The sequence below is a fragment of the Procambarus clarkii genome, chromosome 24 (assembly GCF_040958095.1).
Source record: "Procambarus clarkii isolate CNS0578487 chromosome 24, FALCON_Pclarkii_2.0, whole genome shotgun sequence".
Lineage (NCBI taxonomy): Eukaryota > Metazoa > Arthropoda > Malacostraca > Decapoda > Cambaridae > Procambarus > Procambarus clarkii.
The window spans coordinates 16,748,902-16,768,066 of record NC_091173.1 but is presented as its reverse complement, the minus strand read 5'-3'; the positions used below and the strand labels follow the sequence as shown (position 1 = coordinate 16,768,066).

General features: G+C 46.7%; 2 protein-coding genes across 9 annotated transcripts in view; both read left to right on the top strand.

Moving 5' to 3' along the window:
• The window catches only part of mub (poly(rC)-binding protein mub), a 198,786-nt gene that overhangs the window by 119,949 nt on the left and 59,672 nt on the right, over positions 1–19,165 (top strand). For 5 of the 8 annotated variants that reach the window (XM_069330674.1, XM_069330671.1, XM_069330675.1 and 2 more), the window contains exon 3: positions 14,961–15,299. In XM_069330674.1, the coding sequence (XP_069186775.1) occupies positions 15,207–15,299 (93 nt within the window). In that variant the 5' untranslated portion in view covers positions 14,961–15,206. Of the gene's footprint in view, positions 1–8,226; positions 8,366–8,897; positions 9,138–10,193; positions 10,338–14,960; positions 15,300–19,165 lie in introns of those variants that run through there. The other 3 variants (XM_069330672.1, XM_045747776.2, XM_045747777.2) reach the window with 3 other exon arrangements.
• Positions 12,097–13,992, top strand: LOC123761806 (basic proline-rich protein-like). The gene has a single exon (XM_045748026.2). It carries the CDS (start codon positions 12,097–12,099, stop codon positions 13,990–13,992), a length of 1,896 nt encoding a protein of 631 aa, XP_045603982.2.

Here is a 19,165-nt window from a genome sequence, read left to right as displayed (position 1 = left end):
TGTCTGCGTGTGTACTCTCCTATTTGTACTCACCTTTTTTGGGGAGCTTGCAGGATCTAGCTATAGCTCTTGGACCCCGCTTTTCTAGCCTTTGTGTGTTTGTGTGTATTTGCATATACATGGCGTTTGTGCGTACGTTTGTAACGTCTTATATCATCATTAAGTCCTTATCCTAACCCCCTTCCCAGTGCTATATTGTGCTAATAGCTTAGCGCCTTCCCCTGGTAACTCCCTCCCTCCAGCTAATATCTAATTAAACAAAGAAAGGTTCCTAATCTATCCTATTCTAATTAAGCCATTTAGCCCCCCCCCCCCTCCTCACCCTTGGTAGTGGTTGTTACAGAGCCAGTTAAAACATACTCCCGCTGGAGACGTGGGGGTTGCCAGATTGGGCTACAAGTAGCGAATTGGGTTACTTTGGAAAGCTCCGGGCTCCCAAATTTTTAATTTCGCTACTTGCCACTTATTGGGCTACTTCAAAAGCAAGTTCGGCTAATTTGGGCTGTTAATGTTAACAAACTGTATGATGATTAATTACGCCCTTAATGTAATGTGTACAAATCATAGCCGCGCAGTCTGATTGACTAGACCACTTACCACAGGAAGCCTGGTCAGAGACCGGCCCTCTGGGGACGTTGATACTAGGAACCTTTGAAAGAAAAAGTAACTGTAAGGCAAGGTAATCCTCCCCAGGGGCTATAGATTTCCCAACCTTAATTGTCATTAATACTTCATCCCACAAGTTACAGCTGCTCCCACAGATCTTCATTAAGGAAAGATTATCTAGAAATTTACAGATTGATAAATGATTGGAAAGATCCATTAGTATTAGCTGACCAATCTAAGGAAGGAAGGAAGGAATTATCAAGGAGAAAGCGCCAAGTCATGATGGCTATATAGCACTTGGATGGGGTCAGGATAAGGATCTGGGATGGGACGGGGGGAAGAAATGGTATCCAACCACTTGGACGGTAGGGGCTTGAACACCGACCTGCATGAAGCAAGACCATCGCTCTACCAAGACAATAACTGCCAAGGACGCTGCTGGCGATCCTATACTGATTGACCTCGCTGAGTTTGCTTTGAAAATTTACAGCTTACCAATCAGTAATGCCCTGGTTGAACGGGTATTTTCGAGAATAACATCTGTGAAAACTAAACTAAGAAATCGAATGGGACTTGAGCTTTTGACATCAATCTTGAGAATCAAAACATATCTTGAAGAAAACGTAATTTGTTACTCATCATTTGAACCACTCATACCAATGTTTAAATATGAGTCTGCAATATACAAGAACGAGTCTGTGGATGCAGAAGAAGATCTTGATAATCTTCAAGTGTGAATACCTGGAAGGACTGTATACCCAGTATGCTTCATACAGCAAATATTGGTAGGTTATTCTATTATCATATGTTGTAAATATATATATATATATATATATATATATATATATATATATATATATATATATTCACTCCTGAAGATGTATTAATATACGAAAGTACTTAAGGAAATTCCTGTTTCATTTTTCCTCCGTGGTCTGACATTGTCACATTTTTAATCACGTGTTTATTTTCGTGATATACACACATATATATATATATGGTTTGGTTTAATACGTCCAAATATGTATTCGGACGTATATATATTATATATATATATATATATATATATATATATATATATATATATATATATATATATATATATATATATAATATATATACGTCCGAATACATATTTGGACGTATTAAACCAAACCAAGACCACTGTAGGTAGATCAAATCTTCTCCCGCATCTCAATGGGATGCTCCGGCTCCATGCTCCGGCTCTATGCTCCGGCTCTATGCTCCGGCTCCATGCTCCGGCTCTATGCTCCGGCGCTGCCTTCGCGAAATATTCTTGGTATGTCCAAATTTCCCCGGTTGTACAAGAATTTGTTGTTGTTGTTATCAAAGCTTCCCTTGTGCGAATACCAAGTTACCCACAAATAATATGCCTCATTTTAATATTTCTTGTTGAAATATTCATTCTTTGCCATATATAAAATATTATACAAGCTTATCGCTGGCTTCCTAAATAATGATATAAAATCCCTCGCGGTAAAAATAGGAATCTTGGATGGACAGAATAACAAATAAGTTCACTTCCGTATCCTCCAAGCATATTTGAACATCTCTCATCTCCCTAAAGTCTGGTAATTAGTAGCAGTTTCCTTGAGACCTTTGTAAGGCATGTAAACATTAGGAAGAAAACATTTTGTAAGCCAGCAAGTGAAGGTCAGGAGGAGATGAACGCTTGTATAGACCTGAAACTCGCATGAGTTATGTGTGTTTTAATTAAGTTATATTAGTTCCGTGATTGGCAAGCTTTAGATGTTACTAAATGCAAGTGTATATATATTAAAAGCAAGAATATTAAACAGCTAATATTTAATCTTTTAAAAAACAAACATTTCGCTGCTCGACCCCCGGAACTTTTCATATTTTTGGTTTCCCACGGACATAACAGAATGTGCGTTGCCTATCCTAACTAGGCTACGGCGCTCAGGCCTGCAGCGTTCCTTACCCGAACTTAGCCAAAAATTCTCAGAGTAAAACATTCACGGGGGTAAAGAAATCTCATAAGTTCAAAATATTCTCGGCCGAGTTGTCTTCCTTTGGCCAGCACGGTAGGAACGGGTAGATACTGGAATACCGGAGGCTGCAGCTACGGGAATATGAGAACTAGGGGCTAGATTCACGAAAGCACTTACGAACCTGTACATCTTTTCTCAATCTTTGGCGATTTTATTTCCAATTATTAACCAGTTAATAAGCTCCGAAGCACCAAGAGGATGTTTATAACAATACCAACAGTTGAATGGAAAGTTTTCATACTTGTTAATTGTTTATTAAATGTAACCAAATCCGTCAAAGATTGAGGAAAAATGTACACGTTCGTAAGTGCTTGCTTAAATGCTTTCGTAAATCTGGCCCAAGGGCACGGGGAGAGCGTCTATGGCAAAGTAAGGATATATTGGATTGGTTGTCAAGAAAAATTATGTTCCCGAGCGCTCATATCCCTTTGCATAGTGAGCCATGATGGTTATTGTTCGAGTCTACGTGCCTGTGTACAGCCTCGCTGCTCCTCTTACACCTTGTTAAGCTCGCTTTCCTCTAAATAAATTCGAATGGCTGTATTTTTTTTTGGCGGGGAGAGGGAAGGAGGGAGAGGGGTTGAACGTATTTAATTGTTAATATGCATATTAGCAATGTTATATATTGTTTTCATAAAAACGGGCAATATGATATGTTTAACAAATCGTAATTTATATATTCATTCATCATGGAGCTGTTTTATTCATTTTCATCTAGCTACTTAGCGTTTATTTATAGATTTTTCATTTTATTATATAATATATATATATATATATATATATATATATATATATATATATATATATATATATATATATATATGTCGTACCTAGTAGCCAGAACGCACTTCTCAGCCTACTATGCAAGGCCCAATTTGCCTAATAAGCCAAGTTTTCATGAATTAATGTTTTTTCGACGACCTAACCTACCTAACCTAACCTAACCTACCTTTTTCGGTTACCTAACCCAACCTAACCTTTAAAAATAGGTTAGGTTAGGTAGGGTTGGTTAGGTTCGGTCATATATCTACGTTAATTTTAACTACAATAAAACAAAATTGACCTCATACATAATGAAATGGGTAGCTTTATCATTTCATAAGAAAAAAATTAGAGAAAATATATTAATTCAGGAAAACTTGGCTTATTAGGCAAATCGGGCCTTGCATAGTAGGCTGAGAAGTGCGTTCTGGCTACTAGGTACGACATACATATATATATATATATATATATATATATATATATATATATATATATATATATATATATATACAATATATTGTATTATATAAGCTCGCCCAAGCTCTGGTCGTCCCCAAAGGCGCATTCGCAAATTTATCTAAATTATGTAAACCAAAACGGTACTGTATTTTCTCTAATTTGAATTAATATTATTATATACTGTATTAGAGTTCTGTGCATAGGTCGGCTTAGGTTATAGAAGTGTTTTCATTCTGTCGTCAATTGTTTGTATTTAGCCGAGTCCATTCCATCCAGCGGCCGACCCCACAGACGCATTCGTCAATTTTAACATTTTCATTCGAAATAACAATTTTCTCAGATATAAATTAATATTATAATATATTAGCATATTGTGCATATATAGGCATAGGTTAGGTTAGGCATTCAGGTTCTGTTGGCGATTATTTGTATTTGAAGTACGTGGGTGAAGCATTCATAGCAACCCGTCCGCAGACCAAGTCCGTTCCATCCAGCGGTCGACCCCACAGACGCATTCATAAATTTTAACATGCTGTTCATTAAAAAACATGAATTTTCTCAAATACAATTTAATATTATTATATATTAGGAAATTGTGCATATTTAGGCATTAGTTAGGTTAGGTGAGGTGTTTAGGTTCTGTTGGCGATTATTTGGTAATCCAGCCGCCAAACCCCCTGTTTATGAATGAAAAGCTGTTTACACACTACTCATAACTGATGCGTCCGAACACTTGTGGAACAAGTGCTTCGCTCACGTCCTTTGTTGAAACCACAATTCTATAAATCAGCCCGTACTCCAAATAAAGACCCGAAAGTGATTCTATGTACCCGCCAAACCCCCTGTTTATGAATGAAAAACGATTTACACACGACTCACAACTCATTTCGTTCGAACCCTTCCGGAACAAGTGCTTCACTGACGAATTTTGTTCGAACCACAACGCTGTAAATGCTTCACCCACGTACTACAAATACAAATAATAGCCAACAGAACCTATTGACAAGAACCTAACCTAACCTACGCCTAACTTTACATAAAATTTTTATGTATAATAATATTAATTTATATATGAGAACAAACAGATGTTTAATACACAGTATGTTAAAAATTGATGAATGCGTCTGGGGAGGACGGCGGCTGCTTTAACAAGCCTAGTGTGAGGACAGGTTAAATGTTTCAGAAGCATTGCAATACACCGAGATCAGACCTACCCCCCTGGTTCCTCCTTCTGTCACCTTGTGTTCGTGGAGTTTACAAGTAAGCTGAAATCGTTGTTTACTAGTAACCATCAGGTTTATGGTGTGCTCATACCATCTTCACCTCAACACCACCACAATAGTCCCATCTTTACTACTCTCAACACCACCACTGCCATGGCCTGTCTGTCCATCGCTGTTGATGATTGATAAAGATTAAGCCACGCAAAAGGTGGCACGGGCATGAATAGCCCGTAAGTGGTGACCCATTTGAGCCATTACCAGTATCAATAGATGATACTGGAGATCTGTGGAGGTGCGACTGCACCCTGTGTCTGTAAAACCATCGCTGTTGTTGTTGTTTCAGGTTTAACTCCTCGGAACAAAAGTTGCCAGTAGCACGGACTATGGTGAGCCCGTAGTGGACTTACCTGGTACAGGAGCAGGGCTGTAACTCAGGGTTGCCAGATCCAAATTGCTGAAAGTAGCGAACGGACGGTCTAAAAGTAGCGAATTTGCAAGAAGAGTAGCCCAATTTTTTGTTTGGTGACTGATATGGGTCACAATGTAATATATTTTGATATATAGAGTACATTACACGATTTTAATTGTTTTATTAATATTATCTCCGCAAATATATATTAAAAAATATGATAATAGGATAACATACCAATATTTCCTGTACATGAAGCATAATGGGTCCTTCCACGTCTTCACAGTTGTAGCTTATGAAAATCTTCGTCTGCATCTACAACATTGTTCTTGTATATTGCAGACTCATATTTAAACATCGACACGGGTGGTTCAAATGACGAGCAACAAGTTCCGTTTTCTTCAAGATATGTTTTGATTCTCAAGATTGATGACAAAAGCTCAAGTCTCATTCGATTTCTCAGTTAAGTTTTCACAAACGTAACTCTCGAAAATACCCGTTCAACCAGGGCATCACTGATTGATAAGATGTATACTTTCAATGCAGACTCGGCGAGGTCAATTAGTACGGGATCGCCAGCAGCGTTTTTGACAGTTATTGCTTTGGTTCAAAATGATGATCCAGATGTTGGAATTTGTCCCTCACAATAATTGGACTAGTCAGTGGTTAACAGTAGGCGCCACTGACTTTCAATTTCACTAAGCTTAGATTGGTCAGCTAATATTAATGGAAGTTCTGAAAATGGTGGCCGTGTGTGGCTATGGCATATGATAGCTGACAGATTTTTCACCTTTTTGAAAGTTTCAGCATTACTTAGAATACGAGAAAGAAGCAATTTGCAAGCTTTCACTAAAAAATAATGGCATCTTTCCTGAATATTTTGAAACTTTTCCTGGGTTATAAAATTGTTTTGTCTGTTAGTAGCCAGAAGTGTTGAAATTTCGTAACCAAGGTCCACTTTCTCCAGGAGCAGATATATGGAATTGTAGTCCAAATTATCATCAAGCTTTGCATGATGAGGATGCACGACTCTTCTGAGCATTCCAAGAGTGAAGTTTTCTAAGACAGTGTGAAGGCTACACTGATCTGCTTCATCTTTTTGATAAAGTAAATTCATCCTGGGATTCATGGGAGCCGGTCGGCCGAGCGGACAGCACGCTGGACTTGTGATCCTGTGGTCCTGGGTTCCATCCCAGGCGCCGGCGAGAAACAATGGGCAGAGTTTCTTTCACCCTATTCCCTTGTTACCTAGCAGTAAAATAGGTACCTGGGTGTTAGTCAGCTGTCACGGGCTGCTTCCCGGGGGTGGAGGCCTGGTCGAGGACCGGGCCGCGGGGACACTAAAGCCCCGAAATCATCTCAAGATAACCTCAAGAATCCTCTCAAAATCATTTACGATTGGTTTGAGAAATGTGAAATATAGCTTATCGGGGGGATCAGAGTACATTGGAAATAATTGCTTTGCAACATACTTATCTCAAGAGGAAGACGTGAATTGGTAATGAGTTAAAGAATCCCACTGATCTAACAGCCGCTTTACACTACCGCTCCTTGCCAACCATCGTCTTCCTGACAAAGATATTAACTGTAAGGGATCTTTACAATCATTTATCAATCTGTAAATTTCTAGATAATCTTTCCCTCCTTAATGAAGATCTGTGGAACCAGCTGCAGCTTTTGGGATGAAGTATTAATGACAATTAAGTTTGGGAAATCTATGGCCCCTGGGGAGGATTACCTTGCCTTGCGGTTACTTTTTCTTTCGAAGGTTCCTAGAATCAATGTCCCCAAGGGGCCAGTCTCTGACCAAGCCTCCTGCGGTAAGTGGTCTAGTCAGTCAGCTTGTTGGACGCGACTGTGATTTGTACAGATTATATTATAAAAGCGTGAATAATCATCATTGAGTTTCTTAACATTAAGCCCAACTTGCTTTTAAAGTAGCCCAAAAAAGTAGCAAGTAGCGAAATTAAAAATTTGGGAGCGCGGGAGCTCTCAAAAGTAGCCCAATTCGCTACTTGTAGCCCAAGCTGGCAATCCTGCTGTAACTGTGCTCTGTACATCGCCTTCACAGTGCTTGGTATATGGATGAATCAAATCAGCTTCACGTCACGGTACTGCCTACCTTAACCCTTCACCGCCTCTCCATTCCATTCCTGCAAAGGTTTCCATTAAAAAAAAGTGCCCAATCAATGTTTTATAGTTATTAAGTAAATATTTAAAACTTAGTTAATTAAACGTAGTTGTTTGTGCCAAATCATTATTTTTCTGCTTTCGAAACTGATACAATCAATACAAAATAATGGAAAATATGATATTACATATCAAATGAACTAAGCACGCACTAGTTCTTCGTGAACTTTATATCTTAATATTTTAAATTTGTAATAAAAATATATATATATCATAAAAATGATAACAACATGCGTGCTCTTTTGGTAGGTAAGAACACGCATAAATGTACATATTCGTATTTTAGAGAATTGCGATGGTGTTGCCTACCTCTGAAATTGGCAACTCAGCAACACAAATCCCCGCTTTGCCTTCGTAATGTATCCAGTTATGAGAACTCTCGGTAAATAAGCATAAATAGTTACCGAAATGCCGCAGATCGGACGGGATAAAATTTCAGGCAAGCCAGGGGGAAAAAAAGTAAGAGTAGGGTGGGCCCCCCACCTCCTCTATACCTCCCCTCCCCCCCCTCCCTACTCCACAATGTGTGATTTATACTCCAATCTGGCAACAGTGTGCAGGCCGCCAGCAGCACCCCCTGGCCGCGCGCACCAGGCGAGCCGGGCGGCAGTCTCACCTGAACCGTCGTGGTGTGTGTCCCATCGCTCGTCCGCTCTACACACTGCCACACCACGCACGCTACGGTTAGTACCTTCTCAAGCTGGTAGCATCGTCCTCGGCTGTCGTCTCACACCTCTGCTGCTCTGGGATACCTCAGCCGTTCGCTTGTGTTTGATGTAAAAAAAAAAAAAAAACCCAGAGGGACGCTGACGCGAGTGAAGGAACTGTGTGACTAATAACTGAACTATGTACCTCGTGGAAGCCCTCCGACCGAGTTAACTGGGTATTCTGCTCGGTGACTTGGGGGAATACTTCAAGAAGTGAAATTATCACGAGAAAACGTATTTTGTTGTTGGTTCTCTTTGTGGTAGTGCCAGTGTATTAATATACCTCGCGAACTAAATGTAGATTTAGATGAAATGTAAATATAGATGTGAAGTGTTAGATAAGGTTGGGGGTGATGGTGGGGTGAAGACCGCGGCCGGCGTAGAAGCCGCCGTGGCGTCAGTGCTGGGATGACGCTTGCAGCTCCACGCTCCCCCCCTCCTGTGGCCTTGTACAGTGACGAGTAGCAATGAGTGTGTGCGAGCTTGTCTGGCCACAGTTGCCGCTGTACCCGTGGCTCCCCAGGGACCAGTCTACCACCACCACCAGGCAGCTCCACGCTGCTCTACCACCGCTCCACGACCGCTCTACCTCCCCCTCTCCTGCCGCTTGAAGCTTCGTGGACATGGTGTGGTGCGGCGGGTGTTGCGAGTGGTGATGGCGGCAGTGTGGGGCCGCTGGTGACCCAAGGCAGTTTATTGACGGGGAGGATAAACATGTTCTTGGCCGTGAAATAATAGTATTCATAAGGTATAGGGTGCGTGTGGGACGGAGGCCAGCCATGTGGGGGGGCTGGAGGCGGCCATGTGGGTGCTGGGTGGGGACATTTGTGGGTGTTCCCAACAGAGGGTGCGGGTGACGCCATGCTAGCGTCTCCTCCGCCAGGGCCCCCTCGTCCGGGGCCCCCCGCTCCTCTCGCCAGCATCCTCATCTCGCACACAGCCTCGCATCTTCTGACAAAAATGGATAATCGTGGATGCAATTGCTGGGGAGGAGGGTTTATATTTGTTTACTGCGATTTTGTTGTTTGTAGCAAGTGTACAGTAGGTGAAGCATAGTTTTTGGTGGGGGACGCCGGTCCACCATAATGGATGGTGCATGGCGAGTGGGTGCCTTGGGAGCCAGTGTCATGGGCTGCTTGTTCCTTGCTAAACTCTCACAGTAATATCTATCAGCGGTCTTGACTCTTAACGCTGTCTCCCGTGATATTTCAAGCATCATATTATTATTCTGACAAATTTGGAACATTGCCAGGTCTCTGCGTCTTCTGTATACAAACTACTGCTTGCATAAATTAAAACTTTTTATTTGATATTACGTATGCATGTGTGTGCGGTTGATTTGGCAGAGATTATTCTGTTAGAGTAGAGAAGCGAAGGAAGCCAGTATGATGCTGGTATCGACGTGTTCCCCAGTATTGAAGCGTATATAATAATTCATTGAGAGGCGCGCGCACGTGGAGTGGAGGCGTCGAGGGTCAGGTAGCGCCCCCCCCATCCATCCCCCTCCACCTCCCTCATCCCCTCCTTCCTCCCCATCCCCCCCCCCCCCCGCAGCATCCTCGTCTGCCGGCACCTCCGCCAACAACCTTGTACTGTATTACCAACTTATTGTTTTTTTGTCTAAATAGCTGCAGTTGTAGGCAGGCTTCAAGCGCATAAAGCCGGAGTGTGTACTAAATAAGCACGTAGCTCTTTTGTTGTTGTTGCCTATCTTTACGCTCGTATCGGTAGCCTAAGGATTTTAGTCTGAAATTGCGTGGCTTCCTATGTAAATATTTTATGTATCTGAAATTTTCCCTTTTAGATTAGTTATAGCAGTAAGTTATAGTAGTACGCTAAGCTACAGCCAAGCTTGACATCTCTGCATTAAGACAATTGGAATGTCACCTTGTGCACAGAAGACCATTGGATTACGTTTCTGACCAATGAGAGGAGTGGAGCGACGCAGGTGAGTATCAGTGCCGCCGCTCCCGCTTCTTAGTTACCCAGCACAGTGTAGCCGCTGCTCACCACGCTTTCTCTGCAGGTTTAGTAGGCCTAGCGTAGAGGCCGCCAACCAAGTGTAACGGTCTTCTAGCCTTAGTGTCTTCCCTCTCTAAATCCTGGCTTTCCACCTGGGATAATGGACCACTTGGCACTACTTTCCAGAGGGGCGGCTTACCCTCCTCGAAGCCTGCGCATTCTGGTCATTTATCCGCATGATGTTTGGTCAGTTGGGGTTTTGGCAGGCATTTTTCTTTATAATTTCTTATAGTAAATTTTATAATTAACCAGTAATTTTGTTGGATGCATGATACGGGCGCTTGGTGTACATGTCCTTCTAGTGTGCAGGTCCTTCCTAGCGATAGCGAGCCTTGGCTTATGTGAGCATGTCCCTGCCGCCACGTGCAGATTTCCCGTAGTCCCAAGGATGGTGAGAGTACCCGAGTGTTTTATCACCCTGTTGTAAGGTAAAGGACCTCTTCCCTATAGTGTTCCGCTACTCCTCTGATATATGGATGTGAGAGATGCTGCGATGATCTGTAACAGTTTTCGAGAGTTTGGTTAGTTTGTATTTTTGTAATATAAATGCAGCGCGTGTTATTCCCGACTGACGAGGTGTTGTAGAATGCAAATGAGGTCCACCTTGCAAGGTGCGGCGAGTACGTGCAAGTGTCTTGGAAGCGGTGCTCTGTAAATTTGCAGTTTCCTGCCATGATTGTGGGTAAAGTGGTGAATATCCGCAGAGAGTCGTGCGAGATGCTATGTGCGTGTATCTACCATGTTAGCGAACAAGTGTGCAGTAAAGATCTTTGTAAAATGTTGATACCATGAATGACTTGTGATATAAGAGTCCACCGTCGGCCCGGGCTGCTGCTGTGAGAGATGGGAATATCAATACAGGCGTGTTTGTCATCCAGGGGGAGGGTTGAAGGTAAAAAAAAAATTGCTATAGCCTGCGTGTGTCGTGCAGAATGTCTTCGCAAGATAATGTGTCAATTGCGACTATTATTTGCAGTGAAGCATGACCCCCTTGACTGCCATAAAGTGAACATTGCCTCCATTGTCTGGGGTGAAGAGTTTATTCACGTCTTGTTTTACAAAGTTGATCTGTTGACAATCGAGTTGGGGTATAATGTCCCGGTTAATATTATGATGGCTTCATTTAAAAATTTAACCCGATATGTTGGCTCGAATATTTCTCGTATTCAAATATGGTTTTGTGAAGAGTATTTATTTATAAAAATAAAGAGCCTTGGTTAATTATTTGATTAGTCATTTAAGATCTAAAATATAGGGCCTATTGTGCGGTTCGGATTATGTCGCCGGGATTAAAACTTAAGAATAGCATTTACAATCCTGTAAATAACCTGATAACTCATGACCTTGAACCTGCATATTGTGACCTGGGATGTAATTAATCTTATGTAAATAACAAAGTTAGATTTTAGAACCTAATTTCCAGTGTTGGGAGATAAGCCGGAACTCAGGGCAGTGTGTGCGAGTGGCACGAATGACCACATATGTGGTCCTGGTATATAGAAGCCTGTGTGAAATGTGTGTTTGAGACCGACCGACTCGCAATCTCAAATTAGCACATCAAGTGTGACTCTTAGTGTATATTGGTCACACCGTGAGTGACCCCCCCCCCTAGTGTACTTGACCCTGTGAGTGTGACATTAGGTGTGCATTGTGTGGTGTACTATATTGATCCTGTGACCCCCCAAATGTGTTATTGTGTACATGATTTCCTAAGTGTCGATTCTGGTGTGAAAGATTTCGTGGGTATTTACGAGGAGCGAGATATAGCTCTTGAGCCCAACCCCATACATACCCTTATTGTACCTGGTGCATGTATTACTTCCCCGGCTGGGCACAGGCCCCCGGGACGCGTTCCCGAGCGGACGGAGACCCCGGCGGACGCAGACCCCGGCGGACGCGTTCTCGGGCGGACGCAGACCTCAGGGACGCGTTCCTCGGCGGACGCAGACCTCAGGGACGCGTTCCTCGGCGGACGCAGACCCCCAGGGGACGCGTTCCTCGGCGGACGCAGACCCCCAGGGGACGCGTTCCTCGGCGGACGCAGACCCCCAGGGGACGCGTTCCTCGGCGGACGCAGACCCCCAGGGGACGCGTTCCTCGGCGGACGCAGACCCCCAGGGGACGCGTTCCTCGGCGGACGCAGACCCCCAGGGGACGCGTTCCTCGGCGGACGCAGACCCCCAGGGGACGCGTTCCTCGGCGGACGCAGACCCCCAGGGGACGCGTTCCTCGGCGGACGCAGACCCCCAGGGGACGCGTTCCTCGGCGGACGCAGACCCCCAGGGGACGCGTTCCCCGGCGGACGCAGACCCCCCAGGGGACGCGTTCCCCGGCGGACGCAGACCCCCCAGGGGACGCGTTCCCCGGCGGACGCAGACCCCCCAGGGGACGCGTTCCCCGGCGGACGCAGACCCCCCAGGGGACGCGTTCCCCGGCGGACGCAGACCCCCAGGGGACGCGTTCCCCGGCGGACGCAGACCCCCAGGGGACGCGTTCCCCGGCGGACGCAGACCCCCAGGGGACGCGTTCCCCGGCGGACGCAGACCCCCAGGGGACGCGTTCCCCGGCGGACGCAGACCCCCAGGGGACGCGTTCCCCGGCGGACGCAGACCCCCAGGGGACGCGTTCCCCGGCGGACGCAGACCCCCAGGGGACGCGTTCCCCGGCGGACGCAGACCCCCAGGGGACGCGTTCCCCGGCGGACGCAGACCCCCAGGGGACGCGTTCCCCGGCGGACGCAGACCCCCAGGGGACGCGTTCCCCGGCGGACGCAGACCCCCAGGGGACGCGTTCCCCGGCGGACGCAGACCCCCAGGGGACGCGTTCCCCGGCGGACGCAGACCCCCAGGGGACGCGTTCCCCGGCGGACGCGTTCCCCGGCGGACGCGTTCCCCGGCGGACGCGTTCCCCGGCGGACGCGTTCCCCGGCGGACGCAGACCCCCAGGGGACGCGTTCCCCGGCGGACGCAGACCCCCAGGGGACGCGTTCCCCGGCGGACGCAGACCCCCAGGGGACGCGTTCCCCGGCGGACGCAGACCCCCAGGGGACGCGTTCCCCGGCGGACGCAGACCCCCAGGGGACGCGTTCCCCGGCGGACGCAGACCCCCAGGGGACGCGTTCCCCGGCGGACGCAGACCCCCAGGGGACGCGTTCCCCGGCGGACGCAGACCCCCAGGGGACGCGTTCCCCGGCGGACGCAGACCCCCAGGGGACGCGTTCCCCGGCGGACGCAGACCCCCAGGGGACGCGTTCCCCGGCGGACGCAGACCCCCAGGGGACGCGTTCCCCGGCGGACGCAGACCCCCAGGGGACGCGTTCCCCGGCGGACGCGTTCCCCGGCGGACGCGTTCCCCGGCGGACGCAGACCCCCAGGGGACGCGTTCCCCGGCGGACGCAGACCCCCAGGGACGCGTTCCCCGGCGGACGCAGACCCCCTGGAATGCGTTCCCCGGCGAACGCGTTCCCGGGCGGACGCAGACCTCAGGGACGCGTTCCTCGGCGGACGCAGACCCCGGCAGACGCGTTCCCGGGCGGACGCAGACCCCCTGGAACACGTTCCCCGGCGGACGCAGACCCCTGAAACGCGTTCCCCGGCGGACGCAGACCCCTTTCCCCCAGGACGCAGACCTCTCGGTGTGTTACTGTACGTATGCAACGCCCGCAGTATGATCCCAGCTTGCTTAAACCCCATACATGTGACCCCCCTCCCCTTCCCACCCAGTGTGTGTGATTCTGTATATGCCGCCCCTCTTGTATGATTTATATGCCGCCCCCCTGTGTGTGTATGATTGTATGCCGCCCCCCCTGTGTGTGTATGATTGTATGCCGCCCCCCCTGTGTGTGTATGATTGTATGCCGCCCCCCCTGTGTGTGTATGATTGTATGCCGCCCCCGTGTGTATGATTGTATGCCGCCCCCTATGTGTGTGATTGTATGCCGCCCCCTGTGTGTATGATTGTATGCCGCCCCCTGTGTGTATGATTGTATGCCGCCCCCTGTGTGTATGATTGTATGCCGCCCTCCTGTGTATATGATTGTATGCCGCCCTCCTGTGTATATGATTTTGTGAGACCCTCTCTGGTGTACATGACCCCGTGAGTGTGACCCTCTGGTGTACATGACCCCGTGAGTGTGACCCTCTGGTGTACATGACCCCGTGAGTGTGACCCTCTGGTGTACATGACCCCGTGAGTGTGACCCTCTGGTGTACATGACCCCGTGAGTGTGACCCTCTGGTGTACATGACCCCGTGAGTGTGACCCTCTGGTGTACATGACCCCGTGAGTGTGACCCTCTGGTGTACATGACCCTGTGAGTGTGACCCTCTGGTGTACATGACCCTGTGAGTGTGACCCTCTCTGGTGTACATGACCCTGTGAGTGTGACCCTCTCTGGTGTACATGACCCTGTGAGTGTGACCCTCTCTGGTGTACATGACCCTGTGAGTGTGACCCTCTCTGGTGTACATGACCCTGTGAGTGTGACCCTCTGGTGTACATGACCCTGTGAGTGTCGGTGGTGGTGACTGACGTGTGTCTCCTCCCACAGACCGTGGTGCCCCCACTGTGCCCCGCTGCCCCGCCCGTGCCCGCCCCGCCCGCCCGTGACCCAGCCCAGCCCAGCCCAGCCCAGCCCGCCTGCCCAAGCCCAGCCCAGCCCAGCCCAGCCCAGCCCGCGCCTACACCAACCACACTCTGAGTCCCGCCCGGAGACAGTCAGTCCCTGGTGTGCCCAATAGTGTCAACACTGGACACCCTCCATCATAGCCCGGCTCCCGCCCTCCCAGATATCGACATGGCTACTACGCCCATTGAGGCCAAGCCCCTCTCCACCACCAATGAAGGACCTTCCGCCTCCCTTTCTATGCGGCTATTGATGCAGGGGAAGGTAGGTTTTCCTCTTTCTCTCCCCCCCTGTCACTCTCTCTCTCCCTTAGTGCCGTTCTGGGCCATCCAGCCGCTGTCACCGACACTGAGGGGAGAAGGGGGGTAGGGGTGGGGAGGGTTCACACTTTTCAAATACTTGACATAAAGTCACCTGGTGTATTCATTGTGTGTTTAGGTACACAGGTCCTTGATAGAGATTATGGTGTGTGAGGGACCCTATCAAAAGTCTTGGACACAGAGGCTAGGGTCGCCATGTAACACCACAGTGTTAGAATAACCTACTTGGCTCAAATACAGCACACGCACGCACGCACGCATATCCTCAGGCACCCATAACTCAAGCCACCTGGGACATGAACGGCGCACACACGTGCAGTCAGACACCATTTTGGCGTACTTACATACTATGCTTTGCTTTCACTTAAAAGGTCACCCATTTGTTTAGAAGTACCCTGAATGCTATCTTACTTACCATGTGTGTGCCTGCCTTATTTGTATGTATTGTATTCTCTCCAAACACTATCTAGTTATATATAATTTATTTATTTTCCTGCGTTATATACAATAGGTGTGTGTGTGTTCCCAATGCAGGGGAGAGGGGGATGCTGTTTGTTAGGTGTTAGGTTAGTTTTTTACGCGCCTTTAAAGGTACACGTTGATAAATGGTAAATATATCTAATCTACTCCATGTTCTGTTGTGAGAACTGCATACTGATAAATATGTGCATAAACACAATACCAACACTATGATTCGACATATAGTTTTACAAGCAATCTCTTCACAACGTGCATAATAGTTTCACTGTAGAGGCCGCCACGCTTTCAAATATTCCAGTAGTCGTGTGTTACTGCAGGTCCTCACACTGTCATGATGGATGTCACTACTCTGACCTGACACGGTGCCATGACACAACCTCTCATGCTGTCACCATACTGGCCTACACAGTGCCACGTATGCTGTCATGCCGGGCCTAATCCGACATAGTACTAGGCTGTCGCCATCACTATGCTAACTTGTCACAACACAACTTTTCTGGCAACACTGTTAGACAGCTCTCTGCCGGCGCAGATCCACTCGCTAGCAGGTAACAGAACAGCGATGCACGCTTGTCTGATGCAACACCAACACACACACATTGACGCAAATAATGCACGTACACCTGGCGCTGACTGACCTAATAGTTCCCATTACCCGGCATCAGGCCTAAATCCCAACATAACATAAGCATTCGGTTTTTATTTATCGTCGTAGAGTCATTGTTACAGACGAATAATTACTTTTGTGACACGTGATTAAAGTAACGCATGGCACACACACCACAGGCGGGATGATTATCTCAACATAGGTCAATTCATCACAGTATTTGTCAATTACCTTTTCATAAGACCATTAGTTAACTCCTTATTGTTTTAGTGTTGATAACGGCGGTCATGCATGTCAACTGTTGCTCTGTAGTGTTTAAAACCCTTTGTGTGTTATATTTGCTATAAGAGTTGACGCCCTCCTTGTCCCTCCCTTGACCACTCTGTCCCTCCAACCTTGTGTTGCTCTCGCTCTCTCTGCTGGGGGGTTTCCTCTCCCTTCCGCCTTCCCTCCCTCCTGCTGACCTGTGCACGAGTTTGCAAGCTTGCTGTTGAACTCCTCCAAATGCTTGTTAATCTGATTACCTATTTGACAGGAGCTTCTCAACGTCTTCTGGGAGATGGTTTGTCTTTTTTCACTTTTCCCACAGGATCTTAGCTATACTATGCTTCTGTACAACTTTTATATGTTGACATTTAATACGGCCTTTTTTACTTTTTTTTTATTTTCTGCTGTTGCTTGAGATGGGATACGGTTTTCTTTCAGGTTTCTTTTAATTTAGTGTGTGTGAGAGTTGACACTTTCAGGAGGGGCTGAGGCGATGCGTGACGACAGACGCCTTTAGGTAAGATCTAAGCTGGTGCCTTGGAAGCCTTTAAAGTGGCGTGGTAGGTATAGCACCAAGAGCTGTCGGAGGAAGCAGGAGGGCCGGGTCTGTGGGGCAACGGGGGGCTGTTAGTGGTAGAGAATGATGAACTGAAAGAAGCTAGATGGCGAAAGATTGACTAGAAAGCGGTCTTAAGAGTTCAGGACGTGGAGGGTTTTGCTGTTGCTACTGGGTTGAATTTGCGCGGAAAGCGAGATGGGCAAAAGGAGTGTCGTGGTTTATGGGTCCCGGGATCAGGAGGGAGGCTGGATTAAGGAGAGGGACGCCCGTGACGTTATGACAAGACGCGGTACTTGGGCGCGAGATGGGTGCCCTATGATGGTCACTGCAGGCTGTAAGTGGGGAAAACAGCGGGGCGGCCTTACCCGTAAATTTTAGGCGGTTAAATTAGACCGAAAAGAAAATTGCTTGGGTGCATAAATATATAATCCTGGGGGAAGGGGGTGATAAATAGAGATGCTAGTCGTATGTAGGGGCTTCCGTAGGGGGGATGGAGAGGTGTGCTGACACCAACCAACAACCCCGAACCGTTTCCTTTAGAGCCGCCAATGGTCACGAGGCAATAAGTTGCAATAGCCAGGAGGGTAATGGTGATTAGAAAGGAAAATATAATAGTAGCAACGCTGGTGCGTCTGTCAGTACAAGAGAGTAAATGACTCCCAACCTCGACCATCAATCATTTCTTGCAGTGAACGTTGTCTACGGCATGTTGGGTGAAGGGTCAGTCTTCCGTGTAAGATCTAATTTATAATTTTCAGGGTTTGCTTTCATTCATGATGGGGTAATGTTGCCGATGCCACTGCAAATGATTAGCCACCGTGATTAAAAATTATCATTTTGTATAGGGTGCTCAGTAATTAACTTATCAATTTGACTGTTTTTATTCTCGGTAGCGTTGTTGTCTGATTGCTTATGGCTCTAAAGTATAGAAAGTAGTTATTATTCCCCTCAAACCTTGCCTTGATATTCAACATAGACAGCTTAGAAGACATCTTGAATGTACCTGAAGGGTGGCGACTTGTGAAACATTGTCACAGCTAAGGAGTCGCCAGCTTCAAGACGTCTTCCCCCGAGGCAAGTCGAAGCAAAGTTTGGGGGATTTATATCCATATTCTGTACATTGGTGGCCTAAGCAATCAGAAAGTAACTTAGTAATATCGAGAACAAAAACTGTGTTACATTGTATAATTACAATGTAACACATAACACAAGCATTCGGTGTTGAATGCTTGTGTGAAAAAACTGTTACATTGTGTAATTACAATGTAACACAGTTACATAAATGTGTTACAATTGTGTTACATTGTATAATTTAAGAGGATGTATGTACAAATGCCCGGCTGTAGATAGTATGGGAAGGTGTAGAGTTTAATGATGTAATTAAAGGATTTTATACCTGGCACTGTAACGAGGTTATTGGTAACGTTACAACGATAGAGGAAAGCGTTAGTATGTGTACTTAATATGTACGTGTAAACATTATTATGCCCTATAATAACAACAATGGACGTAAAGGATACTCGCCTTGGTCTAACAAACTCTTTGTTTACATTTCCATTCCGTGATATCGCAGATCTACTTCCAATTACAGTGCTGTATGGTATTAAATTATGATCATTTTACATCTTTGCGGTAATTTATTAGACACCGCCACTCATGGTGTGAGTGGACATACCGCCATAGCTAAATGCGAACGAATCCTCAAAGAAAGAGGTCAAGATTTACCGGCTCAAGTTACGTCATCATGCGTGTGCGAAGTAGATGGATCCTTTAAGAATAGATTCTTGCGTGTGACTGTTTTTGTACAGGGATGAGCTCGGGGACTTGGTCAAGCAGGTGAAGTTCTTGAGATGGTAAACCGATCGGTGTTTCCACTTGTTTAGTTTCTATTTCAATG

Excerpts from the sequence above, each read along its gene's own strand:
- LOC123761806 (XM_045748026.2), top strand. The coding sequence starts at position 12,097 with ATGTGTTATTGTGTACATGATTTCCTAAGTGTCGATTCTGGTGTGAAA.